A 21956-nucleotide genomic window follows, 5' to 3' on the forward strand; every position below is an offset into this window, starting at 1 on the left:
AAGCCACTATGATCTAAATTGGATCGCCTGCTACTGCCTGTCGTGTCTGCTCCACGCTGACAGACCCGACATCAGGAAAGATAAGTGATGGCGGGTTGACCGCGGTTTCCCAACCCGCTGCCAAAAATATCAAATTTCTCACCTGACCCGCCATCAATCCCACCCGCTGACACCCCCAGAAAATCACGGCCTATGATTCTATGATACCTAACAATTTTTTCAAGAAAATTGAGCCTCTTTTTAAAAAAAAAAACACTTTTTGTTTTAAGTGGGGCAATCGTAATTGGAAGTAATGTTGAGGTTATGGTTTATGTTTGAGGTAACAAGACTGTACAGACTTAGCTACGTCTTTTTCCTCTTTAAATTCTCTCCTGAAGGCACTGACACATGTTCGGGTATGGATTCATAAGCATTGGCTGTCCTTCCTCTAACTCTGTCCAGGAACACGGTGTGTTCACCCACTGAGCTACAGGGAGCGATGCCAAGTTTGTAAAGGACAGTCAGTATAAAAAGGTTGCACGAGTGGTTTAGTACTCTGGTAATATTGGTATGTCTATCGTAAACTAAACCTTGCTTTGGTTTAGCAGCAACACCAGCCCTGTTTTACATTTAGATTTAGTAGAAAGAGCAGCCACGTTTTAGGATTTGGGTTAGTAGAAGCACCAGCTTTATTTTAGAAACAGGGTAAACTGAAACTTGATGTTTAGGATTCGGATTGGCAGGAGCACAAGTTTTGTTATGATTAAGGGGCCGCCCATTTAAAACTGAGATGAGGAGGAATTTTTTCTCTGAGGGTCGTAAATCTATGGAATTCTCTGCCCCAGAGAATTGTGGAGACTGGGGTATTGAATATATTTAAGGCGGAGATAGACAGATTTTTGAGCGATAAGGGAATAAAGGGTTATGGGGAGTGGGCAGAGAAGTGGAGCTGAGTCCATGATCTTATTAAATGGTGGAGCAGGCTCGAGGGGCCAGGTGGCCGACTCCTGCTCCTATTTCTTATGTTCTTATTAGAGTCAGCCAAAACAGTTGTTTTACTTTCGGATTTAGGCAGCCAGTCTCTATGGAAGCTGTTATGTATGTATGTAAATCTCGCCACTAGGGGGCACACCTGTGGGAGACCTAAGGGTCACCTGTGCACCCTGGGGCAAGCAGGTATAAAAGGTGATTCACCATGCTGCTTCTGTACTCTGGAATCTGAATAAAGAGACTAAGGTCACAACAGTTTGAGCTTGCAATACAGTCCTGTGAATTTATTCTGAACACAACAGAAGCAGACCCAAGATAACCTAGTTTCTTGATGCATCTACTATATTACTCCAAATGGTACTACTGTTAATACTCCCAAATCAGATCTTCAGTATATTATAGTGCAAGGTTAATATTTGCGTCACAGTAAACTTTGTTTCATGGTAATTTTTTTTTCTTGATTTGGAGAAAGAGAAAAGTCAATGTTTGTGTGTGTGTTTTTTTGCGGGGGACATGCTGTTTCCAATTACATAGGAGAATGTGTTTAAGTTTTCCACCTTGTTAAGCCAAACCAGCAAAGTTGCCGTTGAAACAAACAGTCCGTTGGAAAAAAAAGGCATGTCAACAAGCATTTCATATGGTTGATGCATCATGTTTGTTTTTACAATTATCACTATTTTTGTGCCCCTAAACTGGTCGACTAATAAATAGTCACCTGAGTAGTTCAAAATAAAAGCTCTCCTTATGAGCCTCAAGCATATTTTAAATCAAGTAAAAGGAAGAAACCGGGCAACACAAACAGACTGTACTTAGTTCCCCGAGCTTTCAGTGGCGATTTAACTTTGGGTTATTGAATACTCTTTACTGTCTAAGAAAGGTTGTCACCAGAATTTCATAGGTTTTGCTTCATCCTAATATGAAGACTATTTTTGTAGTGAGTTATGTAATGAATTCCAACATTTTCGGTCCTGAACTTTAAATGCTTTCCCCATATCGCTTATCATGGGTGAATATTCATTGATAGTTATGAAGTAGAATTTTGGAAGTGCAAATGAAAGGTTTTCTAAAGAAGGTAAAGTCTGGAGGTTATTTTCAGTGTCATGTATTCTCCATCTATGTTTTGTAAATTTAAATCAGCGTCACAGATCCTGGTCTCAGTGGGGAGCAGCGCTCAGTGAGTACGGGTTGAAGTTAGGCCTACAAAATTAAAGCACCGATTGTCTGACCTGCTCTCCCTTCAAGCATTGCTCCCTGCTGGAAGTATGAGATCAGTGAATTTACCCTAGAATCTATTTGTTTGGAGATCCCTTCTATTCCCTTTTCTTTCCCAAGAAGATCTGACTGGTCTTCTGAGCTGCTCCAGTGTTATGGAATGGCAGGCATGTGTCCGCATTCATTTCTAATCTGTGCTTTGCACTAGCTTGAAAGCTGATGCACTCGCGTTCACTGAGTCCTCCTCAAAGTCCAACTGGAGCTCCTCCAGACTGGCACCTGAAGTTGTTGCAAATCCATTCCCTGACGCAATTGGAGAACCTCTGATGAAATTAATGATCCTTTCACAGGAGGAATTAACATATTGAATCTACTGTGCCCTGTGCTGTCCTTCTGCTTTCATTCACAGGGATAAATTTTAGCTTTGATTTTACTGTGAAAGGGCTACTGTAATTCTTAGTGTAAACATTTAGACTACTAGCTACAACACTACCATTAAATTCCCATCCTTCAGCTCAGCATTGATGATGGAGCCGAGTGAATTCATTCCATTGTTGTCAGATCTGAACTAGCCTGGCCACTTCAGTCAATCTGTATCCCATTCTGTGACAAGCCACTCTTGACATTGTCTACCCAGCGCTTCCTTAGTCTTCTCTGCTTTTTCTTCCATAGGAATGGTAGCATACTGGTAATGTTACTGGAGTAGTAATCCAGAGGCCTGGACTAACGACCCAGAGACCAGAGTTCAAATCCCACCATGGCAGCTGGGGGAATTTAAATGCGGTTAATCAAAATTAATCTGGGAATAAAAAGCTAGTATCAGTAACGGTGACCGTGAAACTACCGAATTGTCTTCCTACATGTGACTCCAGACCCACAGCAATGGCCTCTGAACTGCCTTCTGCCTCTTAGTTAAGGGCAATTAGGGATGGGCAATAAATGCTGGCCTTGCTAGCAACGCCCGCATCCCATGAATGAATGAAAAATGTCTCTGTATGCAAGGCCTCAAAAGGTATTCTATCCGCTTTCATTCCCGAAACGTGCCCAAACCATTGCAGTCATCTTTAGCTAATTTGGGAATAGGCGTCACTAACGAGAAGGCAGTATTTTGCAGTGATTGATCTTTTTGTTGTCTCTTTTGCTCTCCAGGTGAATAAGCTGGAACGGGAAAAAGTGCAAGAAGTGAAGCAAGCGCGGGAGCTGGAGCAGCACAAGCACACAGTGGTAACTACAGACCTTAAGGCCAAACTCCATGAAGAGAAGATGAAGGAGCTCCAGAGCGTCCGCGAGATCCTGCTGAAGCAGCACGAGCAGGAACTGGCCCGCGCAATCAAAATTAAGGACAGTGAAATCCAGCGACTCCAGTCCACAGTGAATGTCCTGCGGGATGGGGCAGCTGACAAAGTTAAAACCGCCTTGCTCAACGAAGCCAGAGAAGAAGCTCGGAAAGGGTATGACCTCGAGCGCACCAAGCTGCAGCAAGAGATAGTGGAGCTAAAATCTGCAAAGAAGCAGGTGGAGGAATCCCTAAACAATATCGTACAGGCTGATAAGAAGAAAGCTGCTGACCTGAGAAGTGCTTATCAGTCTCATCAAGACGAGATAACCAGAATTAAGAAAGAGTGTGAGAGAGATATTCGCAGGCTGGTAAGTAAAGAAATATGAGCTCAATAAGTCTTTTGTGGCAGGTACCAAGAATAGAATTACACCTCTTTTACTGACTACAGAAGCTGAAATTTGCAAACTAAAAGTTAAGTAATTAAGGCCGATAACTTCAATTTATTTTCCCAGATTGAAACTATATGACATCATATTAGACATGCAGAATAATTAGGAACATAGGAACAGGAGTAGGCCATTCAGCCCCTCGAGCCTGTTCTGCCATTCAATGAGATCGTGGCTAATCTGTGATCTAACTCCATATACCCATCTTTGGCCCATGACCCTTGATACCTTTGGTTAATAAAAAGCTATCAATCTCCGATTTCAAATTAACAATTGATTTAGCATCAATTGCCATTTGCGAAAGAGAGTTCCAAACTTCTACCACCCTTTGGGCCCAAGTTTCCACAAGAAACAAAACGGGCGCCCGTTTTTCGCGCCTAAAACGGCGCCTAAAAAAATCTTCGGTATTCTCCACCTACTTACAGGTCCTGTGGCACTTGGCGCAGCCAGCACGAGCTGTGGGGGGGCGGAGCCAGGTCCCGGCGCTGAAAACAGTGCCGTGACCTTTGCACATGCGCGCTACAGTCGGCACGCAAGTGCAGTAGCTCCAGGCGCTGAACTGTGTGGGAGGGGCCCGAAGCACGCAGCCCCTAGCCCTGGCTGAATGGCCTCACTGGGGCTGCGTGAATGAGGCTCCTCCCACGGCCAGCTCCTGCTCCCCGCCCCCGACAAGACCCGACACCCGCTCCCCCCACCCCCCCGCCCCGACCCGACACCCGCTTCCCGCCCCCCGCCCCGACCCGACACCCGCTCCCCCCCCCCGCCCCGACCCGAGGCCCGCTCCGCCCCCCCTGCCCCGACCCGACCCAAGACCCGACACCCGCTCCCCCCCTCCCCCGACCCGAGACCCGCTCCCCCCCTCCCCCGACCCGAGACCCGCTCCCCCCCTCCCCCCCTCCCCGACCCGAGACCCGCTCCCCCCTCCCCCCTGCCCCGACCCGAGGCCCGCTCCCCCCCGACCCGACATCCGCTCCTGTTACCCGACCCCCCCCCTGTTACCCGACCCCCCCCTCCCCCTCCTCCCCCCCTCCCCCCCTCTCCAGCTCTCCCCCCCTCTCCCCCTCTCCCCCTCTCCCTCCCCTCTCTCTCCCTCACTCCCCTCTCTCCCTCCCTCCCCTCTCCCTCCCTCTCTCCCCTCTCCCTCCCTCTCTCTCCCTCCCTCCCTCCCTCCCTCTCCCTCCCTCCCTCCCTCTCCCTTCCTCCCTCTCTCTCCCTCCCTCTCTCTCTCTCTCTCTCCCCCTCCCGCTCAGCGGCACGAACGGCTGCAGAATTCTCCCTGGCTGAAGCACTTTCACACAGGTAGGAAGATGGTTTATTTAATCTTTTCTTGGCTTAGAAATGTTTATTCAGGTTGGATTTATTTGTATAATATTTGTAGAAGTATAAATAAGGATTTATTGCCGAATTTAATGAGTTCCCTTCCCCCCCCCATCCCCCCCACCTCGTTCTGGACGCCTAATTTGTAACCTGCGCCTGATTTTTTAATGTGTAGAACAGGTTTTTTCAGTTCTATAAAAATCTTCACTGGCTCCATTCTACTTTAGTTTGGAGTACATTTTCACTGTGGAAACTTTCAAATCAGGCGTCAGTGGCCGGACACGCCCCCTTTTGAAGAAAAAATTCTGTTCTAAACGAGAACTGTTCTACCTGACTAGAACTGCAGAAAAAAAAATGTGGAGAATTGCGATTTCTAAAATAGTCCGTTCTCCACCAGTTGCTCCTAAAAATCAGGCGCGAATCATGTGGAAACTTGGGCCCTTTGTGTGTAGAAGTGTTTGCTGAAAGACTTCTGAAAGGTCCGCCTCTAAATTTTAAACAGTGCTTCCTAATCCTAGCCTCCCCAACCAGCGGAAATAGTTTCTATCTACCCTCTCTGTTCCCCTTAATATCCTGAAAACTTCGATCAGATCACCCCATAACCTTCTAAATTCTAGGGAATACAACCCTAATTGGTGTAATCTCTTCTCGTAACTTAACCCTTGAAGTCCGGATATCATTCTGGTAAACTTGTGCTGCACTCCCTCCAAGGCCAATATATTCTTCCTAAGGTGAGATACCAGAACTGCTCACAGTACTCCAGGTGTGGTCTGACCAGGGTTTTATACAGCTGTAGCATAACTTCTACCCACTTGTACTCTAGTCCTCCAGATATAAAGGCCAGCATTCCATTCGCTTTTTTGATTTTTAAAGTTTGCATTGCAAGTTGCTCCAAAGACACATTTAGTCTGTACCAAGTGGTTACCATTAGCTGAGGAAAATGATATGGTTTGTGGGTGAAGACATCGGTTGATTTAAATCCAAGCAGTATTTTTTAAAGCCAGGTTACATTACTACAATTTCTGTTATCTTTCAAATAGGTACATATATATTTTTATAAGTAATTGAGGGCTACTTTAAAATGAGCAGACTGCCCTGTGAAATACGAGATCAACAATAATTAAATCTTCACTTAGCTTCCCAAGAGAGGTTTTGAACAAATGTTTGCCCAGATTTCCCTGGTGACGTGCGCTATTGTATTGGTACACCAATGTCATCAGGACTCTTGAACGCCACTCCATATTTTCCTGTTACCTTTGGCAAACACAATGAGAAGGTATTTATCATAACTCTGCCAGCCCCCTAAAATCAATGGCAATCACAATTTTTCTGGGTTCAAGCCCGTTTTAATGCAACAGCAACTTAGACTTAAAAATAAGGCTCTAAGTGATCTAGCGTGATTTATCGCTCCAAAATCAAGTTTAAGCTAGCAGTTATTAAAAATGTATTACTGTTGTGCATTCACTTCTTGCACCTTGGACTTTCAGTGGCCTGTAATATTTAGTCAACGGTGAAGCGGCAGTAATTGCCCTTGATCTCGCGATCTCTGTGGCAAAAACTTTTACATTCTTGACGTTAATTTGATTGTAGCGCTGTCTATAGGCAATCTCCAGTGTCCAGCAGCAATGATGTCATCAAGCTGGCTAAACAGCCAATTACATTGAAGAATTCTCACAGACCGCAAACCAGGAAATAAAAAAGCAGTAAATATCATTCACTTAAAAATAAAATGTTACAGGGCAAGTGATATAAAGGTTGGGGCATATATAAGCTGTTAAGGTAGAAGCTGAAATATCATTAAAATATCTTTTAAACTATATATTTTATTATTAAAAAAAAAATAAAGCAATTTTTATCATCATAGAAAAATTTGGCATTCGACAAACATAAAATTCATTTTTCAGGCCAGATGTTTGTTCAGCGGTAGTTACTACTCAAAACGCCATTAAAATCCCAGTTACACCTTATTGAACAAGGCCTAACTTTTTATGGTGCGTTTAACAGAGATATTAGAGCGGAAAAGGGGAAGTTTTCATCGGTTCAAGTGATTTGAATTGCCATCTAAGGGGAGTTTCACAGCACATGTGTCGGAGCAGGGAATGACTGACTGCAACTTCAGGATTTCCGTGTTTATCTGCACATGTGCTAAATCCTGAAGTAGCTGTCAGTTTCAGAGGGGCAATGATGGCAAACGCTAACAGTTTCGCTGTCATTACCACTGCAAAATCTGGGCCCATATGTCCAGAGCCCAATCAATGCATGGGATCATGTTCAGAATTTAAATGACCCATTCTGTGTTTTCCCACAGTGCTCAACCGTACTAAAGCCACTAACATGACAAACATGTATTTTCTAATAACTCTAATACGCTTATTAATTACTATTGTTTCAATCAGTTAGGATTAAATTGATACACACATACTTCAAAAGCATTTCAGCTCCTCCACTCAGAGGTAAGTCAGCATGACATGATGTAAAGTTTTGCTGTCCACAAAATTGTCAGCACCATTCAATCCCAGAACCTTTCTATAAGTTTAAAAACTCAAGGTTAGCTTGCTTGGCTTGTTTTATGGCCATGTACTCCACAAAAATAAAAACCAGTAATTATTTTATTCCTAAATTATTCCTAATTTATAATGTAGCGACTTGAAATGGCCTGAATTCATCGATCACACACAGCAATAAAAGTGACAAAAATCTCCAACCTCGAAAAGAGACACTGTAACGTATGAAATGATACAATGAACTCCATACTGTGAGCCAGTGACTAGGTGTAACCTCATCAGTCTTTAATGGCTTCTAGAAGTAAAGATTCAAAGGTGAAGATCAGGTTATATACCAGAGACCCTAGGACCTCTGACGGTAGTGCCCCCTGCTGGTGGGAAGATCTTATGTACATACATTACAGACACACCACCTTAAAATAATCATAGATCAGAGCTTATTTAAGAAGTTACACTTCCATTCACTGAAAACCTCCTGTGGCTCCAGATGATGCCATCAGTTCAACAACAACAACAACTTGCATTTATATAGCACCTTTAACGTAGTAAAGGGTCCTAAGGCACTTCACAGGAGCGTCACCCAACGATATTTGATACCGAGCAACATAAGGAGATGAGTTACATAGACAGATGAGCAAACGTTTGGTCAAAGAGCTAGGTTTTAAGGAGCGTCTTAAAGGAGGAGAGGTAGAGAAGAGCAGAGGTTTAGGGAGTAAATTCCAGAGCTCAGGGCCCAGGGCCGTCAATGGTGGAGCGGCTCAGCACTTAGATGGGTGCTGGGTGCCTGATTCACCATTATACTTGACAATCATGCTTGACAAATCTTCTAGAATTTTTTGAGGATGTAACTAGTAGAGTGGACAAGGGAGAACCAGTGGATGTGGTGTATTCGGACTTTCAGAAGGCTTTTGACAAGCTCCTATACAAGAGATTAGTGTGCAAAATTAAAGCACATGGTATTGGGGGTAATGTATTGATGTGGATAAAGAACTGGTTGGCAGACAGGAAGCAGAGAGTCGGAATAAATGGATCCTTTTCAGAATGGCAGGCAGTGACTAGTGGGGTGCTGCAGGGCTCAGTGTTGGGACCCCAGCTACACATCAACGATTTAGATGAAGGAATTGAGTGTAATATCTCCCAAGTTTGCAGATGACACTAAGCTGGGTGGCGGTGTGAGCTGTGAGGAGGATGCTAAGAGGCTGCACGGTGACTTGGACAGGTTAGGTGAATGGGCAAATGCATGGCAGATGCAGTATAATGTGGATAAATGTGAGGTTATCCACTTTGGTGGCAAAAACACGAAGGCAGAATATTATCTGAATGGCGGCAGATTAGGAAAAGGGGAGGTGCAACGAGACCTGGGTGTTGTGGTATATCAGTCATTGAAAGTTGGCATGCAGGTACAGCAGCCCGTGAAGAAGGCAAATGGTATGTTGGCCTTCATACCTAGGGGATTTGAGTATAGGAGCAGGGAGGTCTTACTGCAGTTGTACAGGGCCTTGGTGAGGCCTCACCTGGAATATTGTGTTCAGTTTTGGTTTCCTAATCTGAGGAAGAACGTTCTTGCTTTTGAGGGAGTGCAGCGAAGGTTCACCAGACTGATTCCCCAGACGGCAGGACTGACATATGAGGAGAGACTGGATCGACTGGGCCTGTATTCACTGGAGTTTAGAAGGATGAGAGGGGATCTCATAGAAACATATAAAATTCCAACGGGACTGGACAGGTTAGATGCAGGAAGAATGTTCCTGATGTTGGGGAAGTCCAGAACCAGGGGACACAGTCTAAGGATAAGGGGTAAGCCATTTAGGACTGAGATGAGGAGAAACTTCTTCACTCAGAGTTGTTAACCTGTGGAATTCTCTACCGCAGAGAGTTGTTGATGCCAGTTCATTGGATATATTCAAGAGGGAGTTAGATATGGCCCTTATGGCTAAAGGATATGGAGAGAAAGCAGGAAAGGGGTACTGAGGTGAATGATCAGCCATGATCATATTGAACGGTATGCAGACTCGAAGGGCCGAATGCCCACTCCTGCACCTATTTTCTATGTTCCTATGCTTGCTGTGACGTATTCTAATTCGAAAACTAGCAACATTTGGAGCAAGCTGGCAACGGTGGGACTGCGTTTCTAGATCTCAATAAACAGACGTATTGGATATCATTTGCTCACTGGATATAGAAGCATTGGAGAAAATGCAAAAAAGCCAGGTCTGAGAGGGTACAAGTATCAGGAAAGACTGAACAGACTGGGGTTCTTTTCTCTAGAAGAGAGGAGGCTGAGAGATGACCTGATAAAGGTTTTTAAAATTATGAAGTTGTTCGACAGGGTATAGGTAAAGATGATGCTTCCACTTGTGGGAGAGTTCAAAACTTGGGGCCATAAAATATAAGGTAGTCCCTAATAAACCCAATGAGGAATTTGGGGAGAAGCTTCTTTACCCAGAGTGGTGAGAATGTGGAACTCATTACCACATGGAATAGTTGAGGCAAGTAGCATGGCTGCAGTTAGATAAGTACATGAGGGAGAAAGGAACAGAATGAAGTATTGATAGGGTGAAATGAAGTATGGTGGAAGGAGGATCATGTCGAGTATAAACTCCGGTATTGACCTGTTGGGCCGAATGGCCAGTTTCTAAGCTGTAAAATTCTACGTAACTGTCCAATGCCGATCTGTCATGAGGAAATCACAGCATTAATTTGTGGTAGGTGTGAGGTATCCTGAATACAGTAACTAAGTGGACTGAGTTTATTATGCGGGAGAGGGAGATTGTGATTAGCGATTGTGATCATTTGACACAGTTTAAATATTTTGATATAAAATGCACAATCGGAGGAAACATATATAATTTGCCAGCCTCTGAAAAAGTATCCCTGACAGTTGAGGAGGCGGTGTGGAGATGACATTGTTGAGAAATCTTCATTCAGTGATATAGGTGAAACAGCCCTTTAGCTCATAGCTCAGGACATAGGCACAGAAAAACAAAAATATATTTTAAAAAATTAAACAATAATATGAGCTCCTGTGATTGCTCCATTACCAACAGACTGTATAGCATGGCTGGTTTAAAAAAAACAGAAATGAAATTAGGTAAAGTGCAAATGTGTGCATATTCTCAAAAAATATACTTTAAAGAAACACTGCCATAGACCTGTTGGGCCGAATGGTCTGTTTCCAAGTCATAAAATTCTACGGAATTCCAACGCTGCTCTGTCATTACGAAATCACAGCATCATTTTATGTCGCGTGTGATTACAGTAACAAAGCAGACCGAGTTTACTGTGCGGGAGAGCGAGTGCAGGAGCAACTCTAGCCAGATCACAGCAAGGTCACGTAGATCTGTTTAACAGAGAATATCTGTTTATTATATTACAGAAAGAGAGAAAGGATGAAGAAAGGATTTAGAGATAAACGGAAATAAAGGGACTGCAGTAAGAGAAAATGAGCAAGAACCATTCAAAGGGAAAGAGGTGAAAAAGAGTGGAAGACAAAATGAGAGAGTCAGAAAGAATTAGACAATTATAGAAAGAGAGACTTTTTAATTTTGTCCATGAGTAACATCGCGCAAGATTAACAAGTTAACATCACAATTACAAGAAAGTCCAACAGAAGGATTGTAATGGTTGGTTGATGGAATGAACCATTCAGATTTTATCTAAATATAATTTGGTGACATTTTGGAAGTATTGATTCAGTGTGCCTGACATCAATTCCATATCCAATCTATCACTAAGAACGTTGACTTTGACCTCTGCTACATTGTCTGCTTTCAACCTTACCTCGTCTCACTGCTGTTGAAATCTTTATTTACACTCATGTTAACTCCTGCCTTTGACACGGTTGACCAATCTAACCTTCTCCAACGCCTCTCCACCGTCCTCCAACTAGGTGGGCTGCACTCACCTGGTTCCATTCTTATCTATCCAATCGTAGCCAGAGCATCACTTGCGGCGGCTTCTCTTCTTGTCCCCCAAGGATTTATTCTTGGCCCCCTTCTATTTCTCATCTACATGTTGCCCTTTGCGACATCATCCAAAAACACAGCGTCAGTTTCCACATGTACGCTGACGACACCCAACTCTACCTCACTACAACTTCTCTCGGCCCCCCACGGTCTCTAAATTGTTAGACTGCTCATCCAACATCCAGTTCTGGATGAGCAGAAATTTTCTCCAATTGAATATTGGGAAGACCGAAGCCATTGTTTTCGGTACACGCCACAAATTCTGTTCTCTAGCCACTGACTCCATCACTCCCTCCAACTTCTATCTGAGCTCAACTAGACTGTTCGCAACCTTGGTGCCATATTTGATCCTGAAATGAACTTTCGACCACATACCTGCAGCATAACTAAGACCGCCTATTTCCACCTCCGTAATATCGCTCGTCTCCACCCTTGCCTCAGCTCATCCACTGCTGAAACCCTCATCCATGTCTTTGTTAGCTCTAGATTTGACTATTCCAATGCACTCCTGGCTGGCCTCCCACATTCTACCCTACCTAAACGAGGTCATCCAAAACTCGGCTGCCCATGTCCTATCTCGCACCAAGTCCCATTCACCCATTACCTCTGTGCTCGCTGACCTAAATTGGCTCGCAGTTGAGCAATGCCTCGACTTCAAAATTCTCATCCTTGTTTTCAAATCCCTCCATGGTCTCGCTCCTCCCTATCTCTGTAATCTCCTCCAGCCCCACAACCCCCCGGGATATCTGCACTCCTCTAATTCTGCCCTCTTGAGCATCCCTGATAATAATTGCTCAATCATTGGTGGCCGTGCCTTCTGTTGCCTAGGCCCCAAGCTCTGGAATTCCCGGCCTAAATCTCTCCGCCTCTCTTTCCTCCTTTAATATGTTCATTAAAACCACAGGAATGGTAGCATAGTTGTTATGTTACAGGTCTAGTAATCCAGAGGGCTGAATGAATGATCCGGGGACATGAGTTCAAATCCCACCGTGGCAGCTTGGGGAATTTAAATTCAGTTAATTAAATTAATCTGGAATAAAAAAACTAGTATCCTTAAAGGTGACCACATTAGGAAGAAAATCTGCTGTACTTACCCGGTCTGGCCTATATGTGACTCCAGACCCACAGCAATGTGGTTGATTCTTAACTGCCCTTTTGAAATGGCCCAGCAAGCCACGCAGTTACGGATAGGCAATAAATACTGGCCCTACCTGCGATGCCCACATCCCATGACTGAATAAAAACAAAGCTTTTGGTCACTAGTGTGTCAAATTTTTTGTCTCCTGTGAAGTGCCTAGGGACATTTTACTACATTAAAGGCGTTATATAAATGCAGGTGGTTGTTCTTCACTAGGGAGCAATGAATCAGGGAGATCCATCACCAGGGAGTGACAAAATATGCACTGAAATTACTTCCCATAGAGATTTTTGCTCCAAAGTCCTCTGCGTGTGATTACTGTAAGAGTAAATGATAGGATTTAAACAGTTTTTTTTTATTTGAGGAAGGATAATTTAGGCCTAAATGCTTCGCCTTCAGATTATTGTGTTGCCTGGCATCCTGTTCCCCTGCTAGGCAGCATGGAGGAAAATTGGACAGGGAGTTCTACTGCCGCATTGCAGCTAATTTGAGTGGTGTACCCCCAAGAATAGCTTGAATTTATTTAATGCCTTTAGCATATAAAATGTGCCAAGGTGCTTTACGCATAAACGTAAGGAGAACACAACTGTCTGCCTCAACAACAATGGCAGCACTTCAAAAGTCATTTGTTGGTTGTGCAGTGCTTTGGGTCATTAAGCACTATATAAATGCAAGTTCATTGATGTCCTAATGTTCCGCCACAGCAGAGTAGAAAGTATTTTGGGGTTTAGCCAATTAGCAGCTCAAATGATTCAAAGCCACATTGCATAGAATTTTCTCACTACAGTATTCGGATACAAATATTTGTATTGCACTGCTCACAGTTTTGGTGTGAACTGAGCATGCAAAAATCCATCCAGCACACCGAGACTGTGATTTCTCTGGACCTACTCGCAGTCTAAAGGCTGGAATTTTGGCTTTTAAGATTTCGGAGCGTTACTGATGACGGGGCGGCCCTGATAACGCCTGGAAAAAGTTTGCGCCTCAGTCAGCAAAATTGGGCAGCTGGGCCCTGAGTGTGGGGCGGAGCGCTAAGGGAGGCGTTGCACACCTCTCTTAGGGCGCTAGGCCGGCTTAGCATGTGAAAATCCCGAGCTAAAGAGCCGGCCTGGGAGCGCTCCGAGAGAGGCCTGGGGGAGAAAAGAAAAACTGAAAAAAACCCACAAAAAACATTCCCAATAAATAACTCACATCGCCACGACATAAATCGCAAAGAAAAATAATATACAACCACACTTAGCTGAGATGGACAATACTGACCTCAATGCATCCGCCCGCTTTCACAGATGGTCCCAGCTCTACACAGTGCTACGGGTTGGGCGGGTGCCAAAAATTGAGCCGGTGTCGCAACCGGGTGTGTTGCACACTGGCTTGACTTTTCCGGGTGGTAATACTTTGTGTTCCGCCGAAAACCGGCCCCAAAAACCCTGGCAAGGCACTGAAAGCCGACTGCCCATCCAGAAGGGCTCACCGCCACCTTGCCGCCCTTCTGCAGTGAAAATAGAAACAGCAACAAGCTGAAATCCAGCCCGAAGGGTTATTGCAATGTTGGTAGCACAGCAGAAATGGCACTTTTTCTCCTGGTATCCAGCATCGGAATCCTATGGCATTTCAAGGCCAATTTCGGTAGCAAGCCCAAACAAATTCTGCGGCAGGAGAACGTATGGGGAGATTCTCCATCTCCGTGCTCACAGCACATGCCAACAGCACACGTGATTTTCTGTCTGTTAAAATGAATGGAATGAAAACCAGGGGGCTGGGGTTTACAATTTCCCGATACGCACTCTGGTGGGAGCGGGAAGCAAAAAATCACCCCTGTCGGTTCATAGAAACATAGAAAATAGGTGCAGGAGCAGGCCATTCGGCCCTTTGAGCCTGCACCACCATTCAATATGATCATGGCTGATCATGCAACTTCAGTACCCCTTTCCTGCCTTCTCTCCATGCCCCTTGATCCCTTTAGCCGTAAGGGCCACATCTAACTCCCTTTTGAATATATCCAACGATTGGACTCAACAACTTTCTGTGGTAGAGAATTCATAGAAACATAGAAACATAGAAATTAGGTGCAGGAGCAGGCCATTCGGCCCCTCAAGCCTGCACCGCCATTCAGTAAGATCATGGCTGATCATTCAACCTCAGTACCCCTTTCCTGCTTTCTCTCCATACCCCTTGATCCCTTTGGCCGTAAGGGCCATATCTAACGAACTGGCCTCAACAACTTTCTGCGGTAGAGAATTCCACAGGTTAACCACTCTCTGAGTGAAAAAGTTTCTCCTCATCTTGGTCCTAAATGGCTTACCCCTTATTCTTAGACTGTGACCCCTGGTTCTGGAATTCCCTAGCAATGGGAACATTCTTCCTGCCTCTAACCTGTCCAATCCCGGCAGAATTTTATATGTTTCTATGAGATTCCCTCTCATTCTTCTAAACACCAGTGGATACAAGCCCAGTTGATCCAGTCTCTCCTCATATGTCAGTCCTGCCATCCCGGGAATCAATCTGGTGAACCTTCGCTGTACTCCCTCAATAGCAAGAACGTCCTTCCTCAGATTAGGAGACCAAAACCGAACACAATATTTCAGGTGTGGCCTCACCAATGCTCTGTACAACTGCAGTAAGACCTCCCTGCTCCTATACTCAAATCCTCTAGCTATGAAGGTCAACATGCCATTTTCCTTCTTCACCGCCTGCTGTACCTGCATGCCAAACTTCAATGACAGATGTACCATGAGACCCAGGTCTTGTTGCATCTCCCCTTTTCCTAATCTGAGGTTCACAATTCTCTGTGGCACATTACCCAAGTGGCCAATAGTATAATAACTTAGAAAAAATGTAACAGCAGCAATGTGTTGATTTTTAAAAAAGCACAAGTTTAGAAAATGTTTACCGTGACCTAATTTATCTCCATTCTCCCTCTTTCCTACACTCACTTTTTTCTATAAAGTATAATGCCATCAATTCTAACCTTTTTCTTGAAACGTAAGAGTTGGTATGAAAAATACTACTGTTCATGCACCCTCTTATATTTAATCTGTTCCAGTTCTGCTCAAGTCTTGTAAATGATTCACTTAGTATGCTTTCTGATGACTGCGGATAATGTGTGCCATATTTTTGAGAGGTTTAACCTAAACTTATCATGATGAGTAAATAAAAATCGTGCCCTAAAAATTAATTCCATAAATTCACCTCAATTAAAATCTAATAAAACAATACAATATTTGTTATATATGTGGACTTGTATTTACTCTGTACAGCCACCAGAGGTCCCATAATCCCTTGGGAGCACAGGTATTTAAGGAGACTTCACAGGTTGGAGAGGCGCTCTGGAGACCTGCAATAAAAGACTACGGTCAAACTTTACTTTGAGCTCACAGTGTTCAGCCTGACTCTTTCTCCATACACAACAATATTAAGAAAAGGCCTGTAAATATAGCAACAGGAAAAAATCCAAACACTATTTCCCTTCAAAAGTTTCATTGTGCATGTAACTTCATTTATGCCCATTTATAGTTGCTTTGCAGGGAAAAGGTGCAATCTCAATACAAGAGCTGTAAAAGCATGTCAGGTATTTAATTTGAAAAGTATATATGCATGAATTCTGAGGCCTTTAGTGAGGCAACTTATCATCCTTACATCTCCTTGATAATTCATAGACTAAAATGTGTCCTTAGGGCTAGCTACCATTATACAGTAGCGTTTGTAGATTTACAAATTGCAAAGACATTCTTAGATGTCAGTTCCTTTTTCGGTAAGTCACAATATTTCTCTCAAATAAGGCACAATTACAGTTCCAGTGGAATTTGATATACATCTCTCTCTCTTTATTTCCTTTCTCATGGCATTTTCGTGTTCGGGCTGCCAACAATGCCCATTCCAGTTATCTACAATCACTCATTTTTTTTAATTGATCGGCATAGTACAGAATACCAACAAGGTTTAAAAGTGTAAAAGAGGAGGAAAGTTGTGGTTAAGCAACAGCAAACCTAGATTTTAAAAGTCTGCAAATTGCAGGTGGGAGAGAGGAGAGAGAGGGAAGGAGTTTCACAGTTTGATGTCCTGGAGGGGATTGAGTTAGTGTAGGAGGCCATGCAATCATCAGATTCAACAATGAAACATTGCTAATTCTGTGGGATCAGAGATAATGGCCGGAATCGTCCCAGCCCTGTGAGTGCGGGTTTGGAGGCAGGCTCGCTGTCAAAATGGCCCTGATTGACTGCGGATTGGGATCTCGCTCTGAACACGCCTTCATGTCGGTTTCTTAGCTGTCAGGACTGCATATGGATCGCAAACCCGACAGCAAATGGCGGGACAAGTAATTAACATCATTAAAAGGTACTTAAATGGTAGTTAAGATGTTTAAAAGCAGGCACTTACAATTTTACCAACCTTTTGAAGGCTTTGCCGCCCCTTGGGTTTCATACCAGTTAAGTGTGTCGGGTTCTCAGTGATGCTCTATTGCTTTGGCTAGTTGACAGCTGCAGAAGTGGTATAAAAGCTACCATTTCACAGCTGTTCACTTTCCAATGTCATTAGCTGAAGCCTTCAGGATTTGGAAGAGACTTTGAGCTTATGTACTTTGGAAGTGTTTGTGTTACCTCCTTAGAGCAACCTCTCTCATCTCAACCTCACCTGCCATCTATTCCAGCAGCATCGGTGCCTTTGAAAAAATCTTACCTTGGTCCTCAAAATCCCAGCACGATCAGCCCCAACACCAACATCACTAAATACACCAGCATCGGTCAATATTCAAATGCATAATCTTTCAGGTGTCCAGCTGGTCTTTAAAATCTAATCTTGTTGATATCATTCACCCTTTTTTCCCCATATCCATCTCGATATGCATTTAACCTCTTTCATTGAAGAGGGCACTTACCTATTCTTAAATACTTGGGATGATTTGTTTTCTTCTGTATTTTACATGTTTTACATTTCCACCATTTATGTGATGATGTCCATCTAGTCAGAAACAGTTTGAGGAACTTTTTAAGAGAATGTTTCCTCTCCTTAGTGTTATTGAACGTTTCACATTCTTCTCTCGCGAGGAGGCCATTCAGGTTTGAGCCACAGACTTGAAAACCACGGCCAATGTCACTCTGTCACTACTTGCATTTATACAGGACCTTAATGTAGAAAAACGTACCAAAGAGCTTCAGAGAGGCACCATAAAATAAAAAGCAGGCATGTTGTGCTTGAGGCGTAAGTGTTTGACCAATTGTAGTGTTGGGATGCTTTGATGTTCAGCTGTTTTCTTAAAATTGAAACAATAATTAAAAATTACCAATAAACAACAACAACTTACATTTTAATAGCACTTTTAATGTAGTAAAACGTCCCAAGGCGCTTCACGGGAACGTCATCAAAACAACATTTGACGCCAAGCCATATAAGGAGATGTTAGGGCAGGTGACCAAAAGCTTGGTCAAAGAGGTAGGTTTTAAGAAGTGTCTTAAAGTAAGAATGAGAGGTAGCGAGGCAGAGAGGTTTGGGCAGGGAATTCCAGAGCTTAGCAACTAGGCAGCTAAGTCACTAGTATTATTAAATTTATTATTGATACATTATTGAGTTTTAATAAATAAACTTTAATAAGACCGTGTTGAATATCCATGAAGGGGCGCATCCCAGAGTAAGCACCCACCTTGATCCTCCACCTCTAACCCCCACCATGGCCAGGGTGGGGGGGGCAGGTGTTTCCCTATTTTTGTATGGCGCTAGTGAGCACCTGTACTACTAGGGGTGCATATCAAGCATCTTCCTGCCCTCCAAGGCCACATAAAATAATAAGTCAAGATGCCATTTAATTTTTCTATGGGCACGATCCTGGCCAGGATTCCCAGATGGGGCCCACTTAACCCAGTTGGTGGCCAGCTGGTGCTATATTGGGCCCCTGGGAATGTTGGACTTCCCAGCTTCGGAAATCCGCAGCCCCAGCCTGGCTGCAAACTCGCCCCCCCCCCCCTTAACTGGGGAGGCTCTTCCCCTTACAGGGCCTTACAGAATCCTCAACATTAGGCTGGGAACTGGTGTATTCAAGTGAAGGCCTACTCTCTAGTCCTTCTGCCACACTCTTAACATAAGAATATAAGAAATAAGAGCTGGAGTAGGCCATTGGGCCCCTCGAGCCTGCTCCGCCATTCAATAAGATCATGGCTGATCTTCGACCTCAACTCCACTTTCCTGTACTATCCCCATATCCCTTGATTCCCTTAATATCTAAAAAATCTATCAATCTCTTTCTTGAATATACTCAATACTGAGCTTCCACAGCCCTCTGGAGTAGAGAACTCCAAAGATTCACCACCCACTGAGTGAAGACATTTCTCCACATCTCAGTCCTAAATGGCCGACCTGTTATTCTGAGGATATAACCTTTAATTTTATTGTGTGTAGCTTGGTGATTCTGTAAGTATAGTTAAGCATAATGATATATGTAGTGACATTATTGTTTCCTGCTTGGAGATGAACATTGATTAACCACATTTGTGAGGCATTGCTTCAAGCATTTGTAGTCAGGGTTCTCCATTGATAAAGATTTCAGAGAAAACACTGCAACTACAACATGCAAATATATTGGCTTCAATTTTGAAAAATGCCCCAAGGCGCTTCGTAGAGATGTAAGGAAAAAAATGAATGGTAAGCAAAAGAAAGAGATATTGAGGGAATGGGGTGGGTGGCAGGGGCAGTTGGGCAGGGCTATTGACCAAAAGCTTGGTTAACGTGATAGATTTTAAGGACCGTCTTGAAGGAGAGAGAGTTGGAATAAGTAGAAGGATTTAGGAACAGAACTCCAGAGCCTGGGGCCTAGGTGATTAAAGGCACGGCCACCTTAAGGTGAAGGGAGGGGCAATGCACAAGAGGCTAGAGTCAGCGGAATGGACAGTTTCAGAATCATAAAATAATACAGCACAGAAGGAGGCCACTTGGCCCATCGAGTCTGCGCCAGCTCTTTTCAACGGGCAATCCAGTTAGTCCCACTCCCCCACTCTTTTCACATATCTCCCTGCAATTTTTTCTCATCCAAGTATTTATCCAATTCCCCTTTGAAGGATAGGATTTGAAATGCACTACTTTATCAGGCAGTGCATTTCAAATCCTAACCTCTCATTGCGAAGGTGTGGAGGGTGAGATGCTTTAGTGTTGGTGAAGCTTACAGAGACAAGGCTGACCAAAAATGATCCAGTTCAAATGTTGATGCACAGAACATGAAATGTTTGAATTGTAGCTTTCATGATAGATAACCTGGATGAACCAACGGCAAAATAATTAAACTGATATTGATCTGGTACTGCAAATGCAGCAGGAACAAGCACCTCTCTGTTATGGCTGCCCTTTAAATAGTCATGATTTAGAGCATGTGCAAATCATTAGAATCCAATTTTGACTTTCAAAATATAATTACTGATCACCTGCAAACTGATATTGAAGGATTGTTTTTTAAGCGGTTGCACTTTTGAATATTGTGAATGATTTTCTCTTCCAAAGCCTGACACTAATTTAAGCAATCAACTTCATAAATAATAGCAATGTTGTGCACTCGATAGCAAACTGGATTGCTCCTTTGGTAACCATTTCAAAGATATGATCCGTGCTCAAACACCTTCAAAATACATGATGGGAAATGGCACTATTGTCATGCTTCATCAGCAGCACAAGCGAAGGCATCAGCACCAGTGCTATCTCTTGATCAGCATGTGGAGGAATTCAGCCAGTTCCAGCAAACCATGTGACTGCATTGCAACAACATGTAAGTGTAATATAGCGCCACCCCTTGGATTACGGTGATAATGCAACTGCTGATGTATAATAATAAAGGGCCATTTGACCAAGTCACCTGACAAGTTTTCGGCAGAGCCAGAGCCGGATTAAGGGCCTGATGGGCCTGGGGCAAACTGATCCAAATGGGCCTATAGTTATGTTTGTTCATGTTCATTACATCACGCATATGATTCTGATTGTGAGTATGAAAACATAGGCCAGTATATTCAACAATGAAAGCATATATTCTGTATCAAGTAGGTATATATTCTGTTTCATTGCAATACTAGATTCCTCTATATATATGCAAATTTCTCTCAATAACATGTGAAATAAAACAGGCTAGTACATATTCTATTCTGTATATAGATTCATTAGTGTATATAGGTCTTGATTTTCCCCTCATTGTCTATTCTATTCAGCCTATTTGAGAGGCTTTATATATTTTTCCCTACATTTATTTGGTGGGCCTATGTTCTTTGGTGGGCCTGGGGCTGCCCATGCCCCATCCTCCCCATGGTTAATCCGCCCCTGAGTAGAGCCATCTTATAGTCTGTGTGTTTATGATGTCATAAAGAAGATATCACTTTAAGCAATTTATTGAGTCATAAAAAAATCACTTATACAAACTGGGGAAAACCAAGTTAGGACTGAAACCAGAAAGTAACATTCGTGCCACACGAGCATCAGGCAATGACTATCTCCAACAAGAGAGCGCTTAACTACCTCCCGTTGATATTCAATGGCATTACCGTCACCATGTCCCCCACCATTAACATCCTGGGGGTCAACTGAACCAACCACATAAAAGCCATTGCTACTTGAGCAGGTCAGAGGCTGGGTATGCTACGACAGATGGTTCAATACCTGACTCCCTGAAGTCTCCTCACCACCATCGAGACACAAGTCAGGAGTGTGATGAAATACTCGCCGCTTGCCTGGATGGCTGCAGCTCAACACCATCCAGGACCAAGCAGCCCATTTGATCAGCACCCTATTCAGTTTTATGTGGTTGGTTCAGTTGACCCCTAGAATGTTGATGTGGGGGACATGGTGACGGTAATGCCATTGAATATCCAAGAGAGTTAGTTAAGCGCTCTCTTGTTGGAGATGGTCATTGTCTGATGCTCGTGTGGCACAGTGTGCAGTGTGTACTTTTTACAGGATACACTGCAGCAACTCACCATGGTTTCTTTGGCAGCACCTCCCAAGCTCGATGACCTTCGCTGTCTAGGAGGACAAGGGCAGCAGGTGCATGGGAACACCACCACCTCCAAGTTTCCCTCCAAGTCACACACCATCCTGACTTGGGCATCTATCATCATTCCTTCATTGTTGTTGGGTCAAAATTCTGAACTCTCTTTAACAGCA

General features: G+C 43.6%; 1 protein-coding gene across 1 annotated transcript in view; it reads left to right on the forward strand.

Annotated features, from left to right (window-relative positions):
* Positions 1 to 21956, forward strand: part of LOC139234861 (janus kinase and microtubule-interacting protein 1-like) — a 278764-nt gene that overhangs the window by 121117 nt on the left and 135691 nt on the right. The window contains exon 3 of the mRNA XM_070865638.1: positions 3331 to 3828. Within this exon, the coding sequence (XP_070721739.1) occupies positions 3331 to 3828 (498 nt within the window). The remainder of the gene's footprint in view (positions 1 to 3330; positions 3829 to 21956) is intronic.

Source organism: Pristiophorus japonicus, chromosome 2 (assembly GCF_044704955.1).
Source record: "Pristiophorus japonicus isolate sPriJap1 chromosome 2, sPriJap1.hap1, whole genome shotgun sequence".
Taxonomy (NCBI): domain Eukaryota; kingdom Metazoa; phylum Chordata; class Chondrichthyes; family Pristiophoridae; genus Pristiophorus; species Pristiophorus japonicus.